The sequence below is a fragment of the Sciurus vulgaris genome (genome assembly GCF_902686455.1).
Source record: "Sciurus vulgaris genome assembly, chromosome: 17".
NCBI lineage: Eukaryota > Metazoa > Chordata > Mammalia > Rodentia > Sciuridae > Sciurus > Sciurus vulgaris.
The window spans coordinates 12,563,095-12,578,951 of record NC_136478.1 but is presented as its reverse complement, the minus strand read 5'-3'; the positions used below and the strand labels follow the sequence as shown (position 1 = coordinate 12,578,951).

General features: G+C 56.4%; 1 protein-coding gene across 2 annotated transcripts in view; it reads left to right on the top strand.

Moving 5' to 3' along the window:
* Positions 1 to 15,857, top strand: part of VAC14 (VAC14 component of PIKFYVE complex) — a 102,276-nt gene that overhangs the window by 81,396 nt on the left and 5,023 nt on the right. The window contains exons 15-18 of one of the 2 annotated variants that reach the window (XM_079117092.1): positions 9,907 to 10,081; positions 11,450 to 11,580; positions 12,677 to 12,756; positions 15,519 to 15,669. In XM_079117092.1, the coding sequence (XP_078973218.1) occupies positions 9,907 to 10,081; positions 11,450 to 11,580; positions 12,677 to 12,756; positions 15,519 to 15,669 (537 nt within the window). The remainder of the gene's footprint in view (positions 1 to 9,906; positions 10,082 to 11,449; positions 11,581 to 12,676; positions 12,757 to 15,518; positions 15,670 to 15,857) is intronic. The other variant, XM_079117093.1, reaches the window with a different exon arrangement.

The window sequence follows — 15,857 nt, the reverse complement described above, 5'->3', positions numbered from 1 at the left end:
ACTCCTTCCCAGGTCTGAATCTAGGTCCTGTCTATAAGTTGTGGATACGTTTTCCAGGCCCTGCTTCCCTCTCATCCCCTTGGAGACAAGCCATCACCCAGCAGGGCAGAACTAAATGTGAATAACAGGCCAGCACTGTCCTGGCCAGATGTGGTCAGTGCCTGCCACTCACATACATGTCCCCAAGGGTAGAAGGAGTTGGTTTGCAGATATGCTGCCTGGGAGTCCTAGGAAGCTTCTAGTAGAGCAGGTTCTGATAGCCCTGGCAGCCCTGTGGATGTAACTCAGTGGTAGAGCTCTTGCCTAGAATGCACCAGGTCCCAGATTAGATCCATAGTACTCCAAAAAAATAATAATAATAAGGTCCCAGTGATACCTGTAGCAAAGGTGCCCCTAACTGGCCAGAGCCTCAAGGTGGGGATGTGATAAAGCTTCAGCAGCTGAGAAATGAAGTACTGAGGCAGAGACCTGATGTGGCCTGGACAAGTCCCCTGATTTGTGCTTCGGTCACATTCTCTGTTAGGGCAGGGGCTGCAGTAACACCTGTCCCATGTTGAAAGGATTTAACATACACAACATATCTAATGTAGAGAACCTGCCCCAAAACTGTCTGTCTTTTGTGGGCACTGTTAGGAAGGAAGTGGTAATTCCAACAAAGGAAATCCCTGGGCAGTAGAAGGCAAGAGCTGTCCTGTCCCAAGGTTCCAGCTATCTCAGCACTTCTTAGACTTGATCGTTATGAAGACAACAGGATTTCTGTTAGTTGCCGGTTTCTTTTTTTTCATTTGCTCTGAGGGTTCAAAAGATAAAACTTAAACACAGAGGCCAAACAAGGGTTTTCAGCCTGGTGGGCGATGCTCCCTGCCCACCATCTGCTCATCAGCCTTGTCCTCCCTACATTGTGTCTTCTCTAACACCAAGACCATATCTGGGCTGAACCACAGGGTCATCCCGCCAACCTCTAGCATAGGGGTTGTGCCTCTGACTCCAAGCCCTAGCCGTCTTACCTGCACCCAGCTCACATTCTATAGTATCTCCATGTGAGGTCGAAAAAAGTCACACTCACTGGTAGACACCTGCCAAGTTCCCTCTGAGGGCCTCCTTGCAGCTTCTGAAAGTGCATCAACCAAAACCTCACAAAATCCCCAATTATCATTTTCAAAATTCACCTGACTCCCTGGGTCCCTTTGTGTACAGCTCCACACGGAAGCCAAATTCCACAACTAAGGTAACCAGGCCACCTGTCCCTTCCTGGCCATTAATTTTCTGTCCCACAAGTACACATCTTCCAGCCCCTGTGGAAGATCACTCTGTAACTCAAGGGTAAGCCAGGGCTCAAGGGTGAAGGGCAATTGCAGCTTTCAGAAAAGGATGATGAGTACCAGCTACCAGAAGGCGGGAAAGGGCGAGGTCTCTCCTGAGAAGGACGTTGGGGAAGCCTGTGTGCAGGTCTAGCGGGGGCTCAAGGAGTGCCCATCTGTGGACAGGCAGCAGAGAACAGCCACACCAAGCGGGAAGAGAACATAGAAAATACAGCCCAGCAGGTCCCTGGCCAGAGAAAAGATGGATTCTGCCCTGGGAGAGGGGAGCCCTTCTCATGTCAGGGAGAGTTGCCAGCTGCCCCTCAGGGCAGTGGAGGAGGCAGAAGTCGCCTCTTCTGTTCTTCCCTGTTCTCAATCCCTAGGGCACACCCCAAGCCCAGAATGAGGCCCAGCTGCCTCAGTGAGACCATCTGGTTTTCTGCAGCCTCCCTGCCCTGATGAGACCTTCCCTGAAAGTCTGTGTGTGAGCCCACCCAGGTATCTGTGACACCACCACTCCCAGCCTGCAGCAGCTCCTCTCGAACAGAGGGACAGACAGCTGAGAGGACAAAAGGCCCCTTTCTTCCTCGCCTCTTCCCAGTCACCCATCCCCTTTCCACCAACTCCCAGCAAGACCCAGAAAAACAAGCCCTCGTGTCTCCTCCTCCTCCCCCTCCACCCACCCCCACCCCCGAGAAACTTTTAAGTGTATCAGACACATCGACTGCATTAAACACGATGAATTTTTAAGGCATGAGTTGGCAGGGTTACCATGGCTGCCTTTGCCCTGAGGGGCACACTGCCGAGGATTGATTGAAATAAATAAAACCGATTTACAATTTTCATACTTGGGAAGCAGAGAGTTGAAAGGGAAGGGAGCAAGGCAGAGGGGCAGGATACAGTGAAACTCGGGGGCTTTCTGAACCTCTCCTTCCTCTCCCACACTAGGGTTCTACTGACCCAAAAGCTGCTTGCTCTTTAAATTCCTGAAGGAGCCCAGCTGTTGGGCCGGACACAGCAGGCAGCAGGCCCTGCCGGCTGGAGAGGGCTCTGGGCTTCTGCGGTCTCTCACCTAGTGTTAGGCTGCACCCTGGGATTATTGGCTGGAAGACTCCCAGCATCTCCTGGAGGAGCTCCCACGTCCCCTTGGCTGTAGGCAAGGGGCAGGGACATCAACCGGTAGCCCATAGAGAAGAAATGAGCCATCCATTAGTGGGACTGGCTGGGGATAGAAATGAAGGAAGGAGGCCCAGGCCAGAGGGAAAAGGGAAGAGGGAGATGGAATGACATGACCCAGCCCCAAGGCCACTTGGGGGCCTGGGGAGGAATCCACAGTAACCTCTGAGAGGAACTGGAGCCAGCATTACCTGCCCAGTCATGCACTAGAGCCTCCTGTCCAAGGCTGGCCTAGCCAGCATGGGAGCCAGCCTTCCCCCACCAGAGCTGGGCTTGCAGCCGAGCCCACCCAGCCCCACGGTGCAGGAGAACTGGTCCTGCTGAGTAGGAGGCAGAGGTTCTAATGCCAGACGGCAGATAAGCAGAGGCACAGAGAGCTAGATGGGGCACCATTTGGGGGCTGAGGGACCCCAAACCGAGAGTTTGGAGCAGTGTGAGGAGACAGTAGATACACCTCCCTGTATCAGGTGGAGCCACGCAAGGAGCCGGTCTAACAGGAGGCTGCCAGTCTGGTCGTGCAGACCCCTGCTTCTCATGTGCCACTAACAAGACGCACCTCTGAAGGTCTGGTCCATGGATAGCACTGGGGATGGTGGACATGCCCACCTGCCTGGGACTTGCCGGCCGAGGCTTACAGTTTTCTGTTTGTTGTGGGCCAGTTAGTGCTGAGAGGCACACGAGGGCTGGAGCGGAATGGACGGCATTAATAGCAACCCGGAAAGGCTGCAGCAGGAGGTGGGCACTCCCCGCTCCGCACCGCCAGCTCCACTGGGGAAGCTTGAGTCGAGTCTCTCCCCCACAGGCCAGCTGTTCTGTGCTCTGCTAGGGGACATCTTAGTGTGGTGACATTGTTTGGTACAGTGGAGAATGTCAAAGCTGCCAGGGAAGATGATTGCTCTCCTCTGTTTCCCCTTAAACTTACCTTGAGTCCCTCTGGTGCCCTTCCCACACCCCTGCTCTGTAATAGCCTGGGGTTGGCTTGCCAGAGGAGTAGGCTGTGCCCAGCACCCTGCGGGCCAGCACTGTCTGGCCAGCTGGCATACAGGCATTCCTGAGCTTAAGCCTCTCCCTTCCTCCCAGGCTGAACACTCACCCCCAGCATCTCTGCCGTGGGTCAGAGGCCTCATCTGCTTCTGCCTTTTGTCACTCCCTAAAAAAAGCCAGTCCTGGGGAAGGAGGGAGTGTGGGAAAGGAGGGGGCAGCAGCAGGCACTGCCCAGTGAGTGGAGTGGCTCCCCCCCAGCCGCCCTCCAGTCCACGTGCAGTGCTGTGGCAGTCACAGTGTGGGCAGGGGTGCTAGGGTGTCAGCATGCCTTTATTGGGTGACAGAACCAGAGGAGTCACAAATGGGAGTCAGCATGAGTGTCGTCACCATAAAACGGCCAAGGGACCAGGGAATGATCTACTGACACTGTGGACGGGGGAAGCCACTTTCGCTCTTGGCAGTTTTGCTGGTCCTATTCTCAGAGGGAACAGAGGAGGAGGGTCATGGGAAGAAGTCCTCCCTGAAGCCACACGGCAGAGTCGAGATTTCCCCAGGCAAAGCTTGACAGAATTCTTACTCCTCAAGGATACTGTGAACCTGGGCCTCTGCCCTCCGGGGCCCTCACTGCAGTGTGGGACCCCTGCTCCTTACAGACAGTCTGAGAAGGAGGCCCTGTGGGCTCCAGCTGTCCCCAGTGCCTACACCACCATACCTGTCCTGCCCTACCCTGCCTTCTCCTGGCACGCAGGGTGGTTCCATTCTAAAAGGACCTGTCCACACACTCCTCCCCACCACCACGTGGGCTTTTTCATGCTCCATCCAGGCCCCCAGGATGACCCCACAGCCTCAGGAGCCAGTGGGCTGGGAAGTTCCCTTGGCTACAGAAGCAGCCCCTGCTCCCTTGGAGAGCAGTGTGCTCTGTACATACCTGGGAAGTTGAGGGTTAACGCTACCAGGTCTTAGCCTTCAGACCAAGATTTGACTTAGCCTGAGTTGGCCTGTCAGGTTCCTGGAGGGGAGGAGAGGCAACATGTGGCCCCTTTCCCACAACCTGGGACAGAACAGAGGAGGGCAATCCATCTGCTGATCTAGAGCAGTGTGGCCATAGGGTGACTGGCCAGTCTAGAGCCATCCAGAGGCCTGAGGCCCCACAAGGCCAAAGGGTGCTTGGCAAAGCAACTTTCACTGTGGGCCTCCATCAAGGCTAGCAGCAGTCCAGGCCTGGAGCTTGAGACAGGAGGTGCTTAACCAGTGTCAGTGGTTGAAGACAGTGACAGAAGGCTCACAGCAGCCTGACACTTCCAGGCGGTCGCTGCCTCAGAGTGCTGCCCCTGATCTCAGTACGGTCCCAGGCCTTGGCCTTCTGAGACTGCCCCGAAGAAGGGCATTTTTATGGGCGAGGCAGCATTGTCTCAGCTGGTAAGGAAAAGTGACAGCACCTTTCTTGGGTCCCAGAGGGTTCAGAGTGGACAGGTTGCTCCCCTGATAGCTCCTGGTGTGTGGCAGAGGAATCAAAGAGAAGCTGTTCCTGACTCCAGCTTGAAACCACACCTGTCCAGGCTGCAGCAGGAAGCCCGAAAGGGAGCGCCAGGCTGTGTGTGGCAGGCGCAGCCCCACAGCCGAGCCCCAGCAAAGGCCAGCAGCCTTGCTGCCGAGCGGGGAGCCCTTCCTGCTGGTCGTGCTTCCTCCCTCCTGGCCACTTCTGTCCTACTCTTCAGGTCACTGCTGCTCACCTGAGGCCTCTTACCAAGTCAGCACGTAAGCATGTGTACCCTGCCCACCTCCAAAACGGTTCAAGAGGTGCCCTGTGTCCTCCCAGACCCCATTCAGGTTCCCTCCCACCCCACCTCTCTGCCTTGTCCCCAAGTACTTTCCAGGCCATTGTCTCATGATGAATAGCACTTTAATGTGGGTATGAAAAAATATGGGCAAATGTATAATACTTGCAAGCTGTGTTCCATTATTGACACTGTGCTTGAGAGCCAGGCAGGCTGCTCAAGCCGGGCTGGGGCTCAACAGAGAAATGATGACGCAGCAGCCCTGTGAGGCAGCCATCTGCCAGGCCTCTACCCAGCAGGGATGGGCACCAGAGAGACAGTGATGAGGAGGAACTTGGGCTCTGGAAGCTGATTCTTCCAGCTCTCAATCTCCATTCCTCCTCCCTGGTCAGCTGTGTGACTGATGGCATGGGTCCTTTCTGAACCTTAGACTCCTCTACAGGGGGGTGTTAATCCTATAACCTGCCCAGGTGGTGTGAGGAGTCAGCAAGAAGCCACAGCGCCGCACCGAGGCTGCCTCTGCAGATCCTGTCGTGCGTGGGGGCGGGGGGAGGTGGCAAAGAAGTGTCCCCTCCTGCCCGCTTCCCAACTTCTTGACTCCAGAGTCCATGTTGGTATCCTGCTGTGACTTCAGAGCTCTCCAAGACAGGGCCCAGCTGAAGTACCCAGACTCAGTCTCTCTCCTCCCTGGACACCCAGGACAGGGCCTTGCACCTGCTGATGACTCGATAGGACAGGAGCTGCTGTTCCTGCCCATTGCTGCCTGACGGGATCCAAGGAGATTTACGTTGTGCCTGTCATCTATTAAGGGGTGCCCTGACTTAGCTAAAATTGTCACTGTTAGTCCTGTCCGTCAGACTTTGTGACCTGCAACCTGGGAGATGTCCATGTCCCCAAACCAAGAATGACCTTGGGGTGAAGCATGTTCAGGCTCCCACCTCTGCTCTCTTCCCTTGTCATAGCCACAGAACTGACACTGCCAGGAGCAGAGCCTGGGCGCCTCTCCAGGTCTGCCCGGCACCCTCCTGGGGCAAGGGTAGCAGCAAATGTCCAGAGCATAGTGGAGGGGCTCCCCACCACTGCACTCTCCGGGCGCCTGTTCCGAGCTCTTTCTCCCCTCTGCAGTCTTTATCCGGGGAGACTCCTGGTGAGGAGATGCTGACTTGAGTGTGGGTAGTGTACCCCAAAGGTCCACATGTCAAAGACTTGGTCCCCGGAGTGCCGCTGCTGGGAAGTACTGGCGGCCTTTGGATGGTGGGGCCTTCTGGGCAGTTCTTCTGTTTGGTCACTGGGGACACGCCCTTGAAGGGGATTGTGGGACTTCTGTCCTCAGTGCCTCTGCTTCCTGCCTTCTGGTCTAAGTGGTCTGCTTTACCATGTCCTCCTCCTGTGATATGACCCCCTCACCAGAGGTCCTGACCCAGTGTGCGTGAGGACAGAAGAGTAACATAAGGGCAATGCACAGGAACTTCCCTGTGGGCGAGCAGAGAGAATATGCTAGAATGGAGCCTAGGAATGTTCATGAAGACTTTAAGCAAGATGAGCAAGGTCCCTTCATGCAGTGACACCCAACAGTGATGATGGAGTGACTGCTGGGTGCCCGGCTCTCTTAGTGTGAGGCTCACCCAGGTCACAGACAAGGCCCTGCCTTTGCAGCTCACATGCCAGTGAGTGAGACAGGAACCCAGCAAACAAGTACACCAACGAGATGTCGTGACGACGCTCTGAAAGAAACCAGTCCCACTCTTAGAAGGGGTGGTGGCAGGGGAGGGCACATCAGATTGGCCTCACCAGGACCCAGGGTGGAGCCGAGACCTTGATGGCAGTAAGGAACCCACCGTGGGTCAGGCCACCAGAGCCTCTTGGCACAGCAGGCAAAGTAAGGCCCAGAACTCAAAAAAAAGCCCAAGAGGCTGGGATGTCCCTAGCGAAGGATAGGAAGAGCCGAGGCTGGCGAGGAAGCCAGAAGTCATGAAGTCTTTCAGGCCATGGCAGATCCAGGAGGAAGCCACCAATGAGGCTTAAGCAGGGGAGAGCCTTGCACCTCTTAAGATTGCCCCAGTCCCTCTGTGCTAAGGTGGGACAAGAGGCCAAGGCAGGAGGTGCTCTGAAGTTGAGGCTCCTGGGCCTGATGGTGGAGCCAAGTGATGGAGGAGGGCTCCTTGGTTTGGTCTTGAGCAGCCCAGTGAGCAGTGACACCATTACTGAGACAGGAAGTGAGTCTGCAAGGACACCAAGAATGGCATTGTGGTCCTGTGTAGTTAAAAATGCCGAGCAGGGCTGTCAACCTGGCAAGTGCTGTCCCACCAGAGCTCAGCAGGGCTGGGGGCAGGGGCGCCCCTAATGACCAGGCAGCTTCAAACATACCCAGAATACCCATCAAGACCACTGGGAGATTCCGACCAGAGACAGGCAGAGCAATGTCCCAGCCCCAGAGGAAGGGGCACAGTCATTCAGGTGGGAGGAAAACCAGGAGAGGGTAGTGTCACCAGCAGCAAGGGAAGAGTGTTTCCAGAAAACATGCCTGATCTATAATGTGTCAGCGTTCCCTGGGTTCTCTAGGACACCAGGAGACTTGGCACCCACCTTTCCTCACAGATCCCCTTGTCCCTCCTCACCCTCCGAAACTCGCAACTCATCCTCACATGAGAGGCCACCCCCACCCTCCAGCTGCTGCAGGACCCAGCCCGGTGGGCTGGGCCCGGTCAAGTGGCCTGGCCTGAGGTTCCTGGAGAGCGCTGCCTGGCAGCAGCTCAGCTGCTCGCCTCTGTCATGGAGACGGCAGCAGCTGCAGGCGACGGACATTTGCGACCATTTGTCAGAACATTCCCCTTCCACCCCAGCCTGCCCTTCTGGAACATTTCTGCCCCACAGCCTTGGAGACAGGACTCATCTAGGGGTGGGAGCACCAGGAGGGGACAGGAGGTACTGTCTGAGTTGTAAGGAAGGATCTGGCTGTCATCTCCTCCCTGGGGGCTTCGGCCCTATGTGCCCATGCTAAACACTGGCATCTCACATGGTGTGTCTGCCCACCAAGCATCTCCCCCACTTTATAGGTAGGTATTGCCCCACTTAAAAGTTGGTGACATTACTGTGCAGAGACACTGAGATCACACAACTGGCGGTTGGAGCCACCAGGCTCCAAAGCCTGTACCCACCCCCTAGTGCTGGGAGAGCCACCTAGGCCAGTATGTGAGTCAGAAATGAAGTGGCCCCTTGTCCATGTGTCCACTTATACCCTACCCCCACACCGCCCAGCACCCCTCTGGGTCTCGGCCTTGGTTGGGTGTCTCTTGCCCGAGCCTGCTGCTTTCAGCTGGGGCTAGGCTGGAGACGGCCTGCCTACTGTTTGCACTTCGTGGTTTGGCCTCTCCATTACCAAATGCTCTGGGACTTTTCCGGGTTTGGGGGTGGGGCTGAATCTTCTCCAGCCTGGTTGCAGAGCCATGGTTGGTATTCAGAGGGAATGGGAAACCAACCCCTGATATTGCTCCCAGATTTCCAGATGAGCTGAGTGCCTGGGAAGAAGTGAACATGTTTCAGGCATGTTACCTCAAAATGAAGCTCGTGCCGTTCAGCATGCAAGACCGTGTGGCCTCAGCCCCGGGTCTGGTGTGTGGCGTTGCTTCCCTGGGGCAGTGATTAGGAGTTAGGCAGATGATGACAGCCCCAAATGGGAGAGTGTCAGGGCAGAGGGACATGAGCCACCAGCCCACACCAACAGGAAGCACCATGCCATCCGCCCAGCCTCTCACCAGCCCTTTCCCACTCCTGCCCCCCAGCCCAACTGGGGAGCCATTGCCCAGGTAACCTTGGGGTGCTCTTCCTCCAGGGATGAGCCTCTGAGGGCACAGGGCCCAATGAACACATCAACAGCTTCCTCTGAGTCTGTCCTCAGGACCCCCTGTCACTGTTGACATGACCTTGCCTCAGGAACCCTGGCAAACCTGCTTTCCTTCATTCCTGGGTTCTTCTTCTATAGCATGGAGACTCTTCCACAAAGTCCAGTCCTTACCCCCAGGATTCAGAGAAGACACATGGCCACAGGCACCAGTGGAGCCAGGCCTGGCCCCCTCATCCTACCACCTTGGCCAAGCCACTTCACTTCACTTCCCTGTGCCAATTTCTTCATCTGTACCCTGAAGATAAAGCTCAGGGCTGTCCGAAGAGTCCCTTCAGCTCACAGGCGCCTACTAAACCCCTGCATCCTGCAGGTGTCCCTCCAGAGGGGGATGCAGCATGAGCAGCACAGTCCCCTGACCTCGGAAGCTTTCGTGAGGAATCAGTTACACGTGACCCATGTGTGAAGAAGTTCTCAGGCGAAGATGAGATCTGTCAAGAGAGAAGGAGGCTTAGGCTGCAGCTCGGTGTAGAGCACTTGCCTAGTATGTGCAAGGTGCTGGGCTCAGTAACCAGCACTGGGAAAAAAAATGTCAACAGGCACGGTAGCCCACACCCATAATCCCAGCGGCTCAGGAGACTGAAGCAAGAGGATCACAACTTCAGAGCCAGCCTGGGCAACCTAGTGAAACTCTTGTCTCAAAATTTTAAAAGGGCTGGAAATGCAGCTTAGTGGTAGGAGTATCCCTAAGAGGAGGCTCCCCAAGTTGAGGTCCAGATGCTTCCAGGGGGACCTGAGCGTAAACACCACTCTGCCTATTTTCCAGGCAGCTCTGTCTCCTGCTGAACGCAGAGAACATATTCCACTCAATGGCGGACATCCTGCTCCGGGAGGAGGATCTCAAGTTCGCCTCCACCATGGTGCACACCCTCAACACCATCCTGCTCACCTCCACTGAGCTCTTCCAGCTGAGAAATCAGCTCAAGGACCTGAAGACTCTGGTACTCGCCCTTGGGCTCTGACCCTGACCCCGGGTTTAGGCCACATGCAAGCAGGCACCCAGCGCCCCCTCAGCTGGCCCCAGGAGGAAACAGGGATGAAAGTCAAGGTCTTCCCTGGTGGAGGGTAGAATATGGAGGGTAAATAGCTACATGTCAGCACCAGCCATGGAGTGAGTCACCCGCTGCTGAGGTTTCTGCCCACAGAAGGCTCCATGCCCTGTGCAAGGTCCATGTGCCCTCCCTGACCCACCCGCAGCCCTGCCCTCTACTCATTGACTCCCACACCACCTGGCACTAACAGGCTCTGCGGGCTCAGGACCCACCTACTGGGTCAGGCCTCTGGATCTCAGACCTGCGAGGGAACCGGGGCTTAATTGTTCTCACCATTCTTGGCCTGGCCCCTCTCCCCAAGATGGACACATGTGTCTCATAAAAGGCCTGTTACAGGGTGTCATGTTGCTGCCTGTCCAAGCCTTTGGGTGAGGACACCCAAGGGCTAGTCAGAAAGAAGAGGGAGGTACTCACTACAAGACAGGGAGAGACACAGTCTCTCTGGCCCCTCTTAACCTGGCTGAGGAGGGTGTAAGCTGCAGAGGCCACCAGGGGCTGGTACCATCCTTGATGCAGGAGCTCCAGGGGTTTATTTCCCAATCTAGGCTTTGGTCACCTCCCCTCTGCCCCTGTGCGCAGCTCAGTCTCTGTGGATTCTGCTTTTACGCCCCTCTCCAGGAGTCACAAGGACATCCAAGCCCATGTCTGAGGGCATCTGGGGCCAAGGAGCTCCATGTGATCCAGGCCACAGCTCCTCCTTCCTCCTGTGGTTCCTTCCATACATTTACAGAAGCCTTAAGAATTTTCCTCAGGGGCAGGGACTCCCCCAAGTGTGGGCTGCTGGGCTGGTGTCCGAGTAAGGCCAAGTGTGCAAGGTGGGCTGCCAGAAGGGCGGAAACGGCATTGGTGACAGAGGAGCACCAGCCAGGACCTTCTAGCCCCAGGGGAAGCTTCCTCCTTGCCCACATCACCCACCCTCTCAGCCTCACAGGCTCCAGGACCACAGAGTTCTGGGGAGGACAATGACTGTTATTTTGCCAGGGGCAGAAACACCAGCACAAAGGGTAGGCTCGCTCCGACCAGGCCCTCCTGCCACCACGTGGCTCTGTGGGGCCGGGAGGTAATGACAGGGTCTGAGGAGGAGCTGTCAGCGTTTCCTTTGTGACAGCTTGTTCCCAGCTGGGCTGCCAAACACAGCCAGGGTGCTGAGTTGGCACCCCAGTCGCTCCCAAGGGCCCCCAATTCTCAGGTCCCGCCAGGCCCTTCTCTCTGCAGGTCCACCTGGAGTGGAGGGGCAGGGCCTCCTAACTGCTGCAGCTCTCTCCCCAGGAGAGCCAGAACCTCTTCTGCTGCCTGTACCGCTCCTGGTGCCACAACCCAGTCACCACCGTGTCCCTCTGCTTCCTTACCCAGAACTACCGGCATGCCTATGACCTCATCCAGAAGTTGTATCCTTTTTCGCGCTTCAGTTCGGTACCCACACTGAGAGGAGGGGCCTGCCGTGCTCCCCCACACCCTCCACTCAGACTCCAGGGCTGTGCCACCATGGGGCAGAGGGGCAGAGGGGTGTGCCGGCAGCACACAGCCTGTCTCGGAGCCTCCTTCACATCACAGCTTCCACCATTTCAGGGCCAAGCTGAGAGGAGGGTGGGGAAGGCCTGGGGGGAAGGCCTGGGAGTAAGACCATGTCAGCCGCTGCAGTGCGGTCTACAAGTCGAGCTTGGTTGGGACCTTCTGAGGCCACGGAGCCAGGGCCGGGGAAGCTCTGCAGATGACAGAGTGAGAAGAAACAGGCCGGACAGGAAGCCCACGCACACCTCAGCACCTGCCTTACTGAAAGATGTCCATGGCTCAATTTTCTGTAATGCTGAAAAGCAAACTAACCCAGTGTGCGAGCCTGAGGTGTGACTCTGGATCAAAGCATTATTTAGGAGGCAAAAGTGGCCCCCTCCCTCATGGGTCAGGAGCTAGGGGAAGAAGGAGGGGCCGTGAGGTGCCTCGGCAGAAATCAGATGTGGCCTGAACTAGCTCCCTTCAGGGTGTCTTCTTTCCTTCCCCAACCTGGACTTGCACCTCTTGGCAAGTACTTGTGTAACCTAAAGACAAGGAAGCCACTGCCCAGCTCCACTGCTTGCTGTAGCCCTAACAATGGCCTACTGGTTGGCTGTCCTCTCAGACAGAAACTTGGGCTTTTCCTGCCCAGCCCTCCCTTGCCAGGCTATAGGGCCATGATAAAGAGCCTTTCCAGGCCCAGGAGGGCACAGAGAAGAGACCTGCCAGAGGAGAACCCAAGCACCCACACAGGAGGGACAGACAGGCAAAGAGGAGAATAGACATGTGTCCTTTGTATGCCAAATCCTGGCTAGCGAGAGCCAGGCTCTGCACAGGAAATCAGGGCCAAGTGGGAGGGACACGTGGAGACTGAGCTGAGGCCTGGGCCCTGGGGTCCAGCTTAGGCCGCCTCCCGGGAAGGTGTGGCCAGCCTGGCCCAACTCTACAACGGTACTGGCCCACCAGGGGGGTTTTCCTTGACTGTCCACTCAGTGGGGACCTGGAGGTCACAGTGGACTTCCTCACAGAGGTGGACAAACTGGTGCAGCTGATCGAGTGCCCCATCTTCACGTGTAAGAGTCCTCACTAAGTTGCTTTCTTTAACTGGCCTGGAGGGAGGTGGGGGGTAGAACCAAGTCCAGAGACAGGCTCTTGGCTTAGCCTAGGGAGGGAAGGAAGGCAGTCATCCCAGGGATGCTTCTGGAATGTCAAGAATGTAAGACAGGATAACCAGGCTGAAAGGCCAGCTAGAACAGGATTGGGGCACTTAGAATTAGAATTGGGTCCTGCCTGTCCTCAAGGTGGGTCTCATGGACATGGGCCAGTGCTAACACAAACCCTCCTGAAGATTAATACCAGGCCCTGACCCAGGGCTGTCCCCAGCCACCCATCCCTAGCATGTTGCCCTCTACCCTGCCTTTCTACAGTTGTGGGGTACCGAGGCATCCCTTCTAGCTTTCCTGTTTGCCCAGGAGCCGTGCCCTCCTCTCTGAAAGAAGATGGATGTACTAGAGCTGATGGGCAGGAATGCCTGAGTAACACCCGAACTAGATGTGCTAAAGCGGCAGCTGGTGGGGCGAGCACAGCTGTTGGCACCTCGGCATATGCATTGCTACTCCCCAAAGCAGGCCACACTCTGAGTGACACACGTGTTTAGTGTGGTAGAGAAGCCAAGGGCAACCCTGCCAGTGGCTACCTCCATGCCAGGCTGCCTGGGCCTCCAGCACTCTGGCAGCCCTTCTGGCCCACCCATCCTGAGCTGTCAGCCTTCACTCTGGAGCCCAAAAGCAAACACAGGGGCTCAGGGCCTCCTTTCTTCCATTCAGAAGGCCAGCTTCTCACTACAGTGACCCAAGCCCTGGAGCAGGAAGGAGACCTGTTGTCAGCTGAGTGTCCTGCAGCTGTCTCAAGTGGGCCCTGGCCTGACATCTCGCTTCCCTGAGGGTTCCTTATGGCAGGTGCATCCCTGAGATCAGGTCCAGGCTAAGCCTAGAGAAGCTACCGACTCCTGCTCCTCAAGCACAGGACCTTCCTGGGCACGGCATTGACAGCTCTACCCCAAATCTACCCCAGCTGAGTGACCTGGATGCTGCTGGCTGGTGGCTTGCTCTGACACAAGGCAATCCCAGCCTCCCCAATGCCCAAGGGAGGAAGGGACTCAAAACTGTCCCTTGCTTTTCTAAAGCCATGTGGATGGTAAACAGGTTTCCACCAGTCAACACGGAGGACTTTTATGACTCTGGCAGGTGTGGGGATTCTTCCCCACCAGCAAGCAAGCACCACACAACAGATACCGGCCAGGCATCCAGCCAGTGCAGTTCAGTTCTGAAGCTACTGGAAGACAGCATCAGATCTCAGATTCCCAAAACTGCTCCCCTGCACTTCAGATGGCCAGTCACAAGCCCCAGGTTGCTTTGACGTTGCTTCTGACCAAGCAGCTACACACCAGGTTCTCACAGTGCCCTTAGGTCCAGTTAATCTGTTGGAGCATCTCACAGAATGAGCCAGTTACTCATAGAGGATATTCCAAGAGACAGATGAGGAGCTGCATGGTGAGGTGTGTAGGAAGGCTGGGCCGCCCTGCAAATACCTTTGTATATCCCACTATCCAGAAGCTCTTAGAACCCAGTCCTTTGGGGTTCTGTGGAGGCTTCATCACTTAGGATGCTTGGTTAAATCATGGGCAGTTGGTGCTCATCTCAGCCTTCAGTCCCTCTGAACTCCTGCCTTTCAGGTGACCAGCTCCATCCCAAAGCTACCCAGGGGCTGTCAGCCATCAGGCGGCTCATTAGCATTCAAAAGGAAGGGTGTGCCAGGAAAATGGGACGAACACCAAATGTGCCCTTCACAATATCAAGAGACCAGGCCTGGGACCACTGTACAGGTCACATTTGTGACTTCTTCCTGGAGGACTGTGGGAGGCCTCTCCCCTATTTCCTGGCTCCGAGGACTGGCCATTTAGGCTCCCGGCATCCCACCAGGCCTGCACAGCTGCTGCTGGGGGTGCTGACCACTCTAGAAGTTTGGCTTACCCACAGAGGGTGCCCAAGAAGGGCCAGAGACACAGAAGGGAGAAGCCAGTGATCCCCCTGCACAGACTGAGAGCGGCGAGGGCCCATTTCCAGGCCAGTCTCCCCGTTGGACTTTTGGGAAGCTGGAGCTGCCTCAGAGTGCAGCAGGCCACCAATGGGCACCCCAGGTCAGGATGGGTGCTAGACAGGGACCTCTGGGAGGTCATAACAGGATGTATCTGAGTTAGATATCCAGAAGCACCTCCCAGACACTGCAGGCTCTGGCATGTGCCTTGCCACACACAAAAGCATTTTCCCATCCTGCCCTCCCTTAAAGCTGTCCTAATCCACTGTCTTTCTTTCCAACTCGCCCTATTTATAGCTCATGTGCTGGCACGTGCAGAACTGACTGGGGAATCTGTTACTCTGCAAGCCCCCAACCTCTTATTACCAGGGAGGTAGCTGAGCCCATAGGGAGGAGGGGTGGCAGGGAACCAAGCAGCAGGTTTGGGGGTCATCAGACCAAGGGCAATGCTGAAAAGATGAGACAGGCAGGTGAACAGATAGGAGGAGAAATGAAATCATAGAAATGGCTAAGGCACTTCTGGAGGAGGGGGTAGGCCTGAGTGGCTGTGGAGTATCCTCTATCTAGATCGAAGCCACAGCCACTTGGCAGGCCTCCGCAAGCTGAGTCCACAGGACCCAGGGTGGCCCTCTCCCAGGCAGGCTGGTCAGGGGATCTGGGCTGCATGTATTTAAGTTTCAGAGTAGTTCCAGGATCCCTCACCTCTGACCCCTGGCCTCTGTCCTCTTCCCTGCCGCAGATCTGCGCCTCCAACTGCTGGACGTGAAGAATAACCCATACCTGATCAAGGCCCTATACGGCCTGCTCATGCTGCTGCCCCAGAGCAGCGCCTTCCAGTTGCTCTCTCATCGGCTCCAGTGTGTGCCCAACCCTGAGCTGCTGCAGACCGAGTGAGTGTCAGCCAGGGCCACTGCCCTCGGCCTCCATGATTGTTCCAGGGGGTGGGGGGTGCACAAGGGACCTGCCTAGGTCTCCTTGCCCCGACACCCCACCCCTTTGTCACTGCAGCCCCATCTATACCACAGCCACTTGCCCTTAGCCCTCAGGCCCTGCAGAGCCCTGGGCTGGGGGCTTCTGG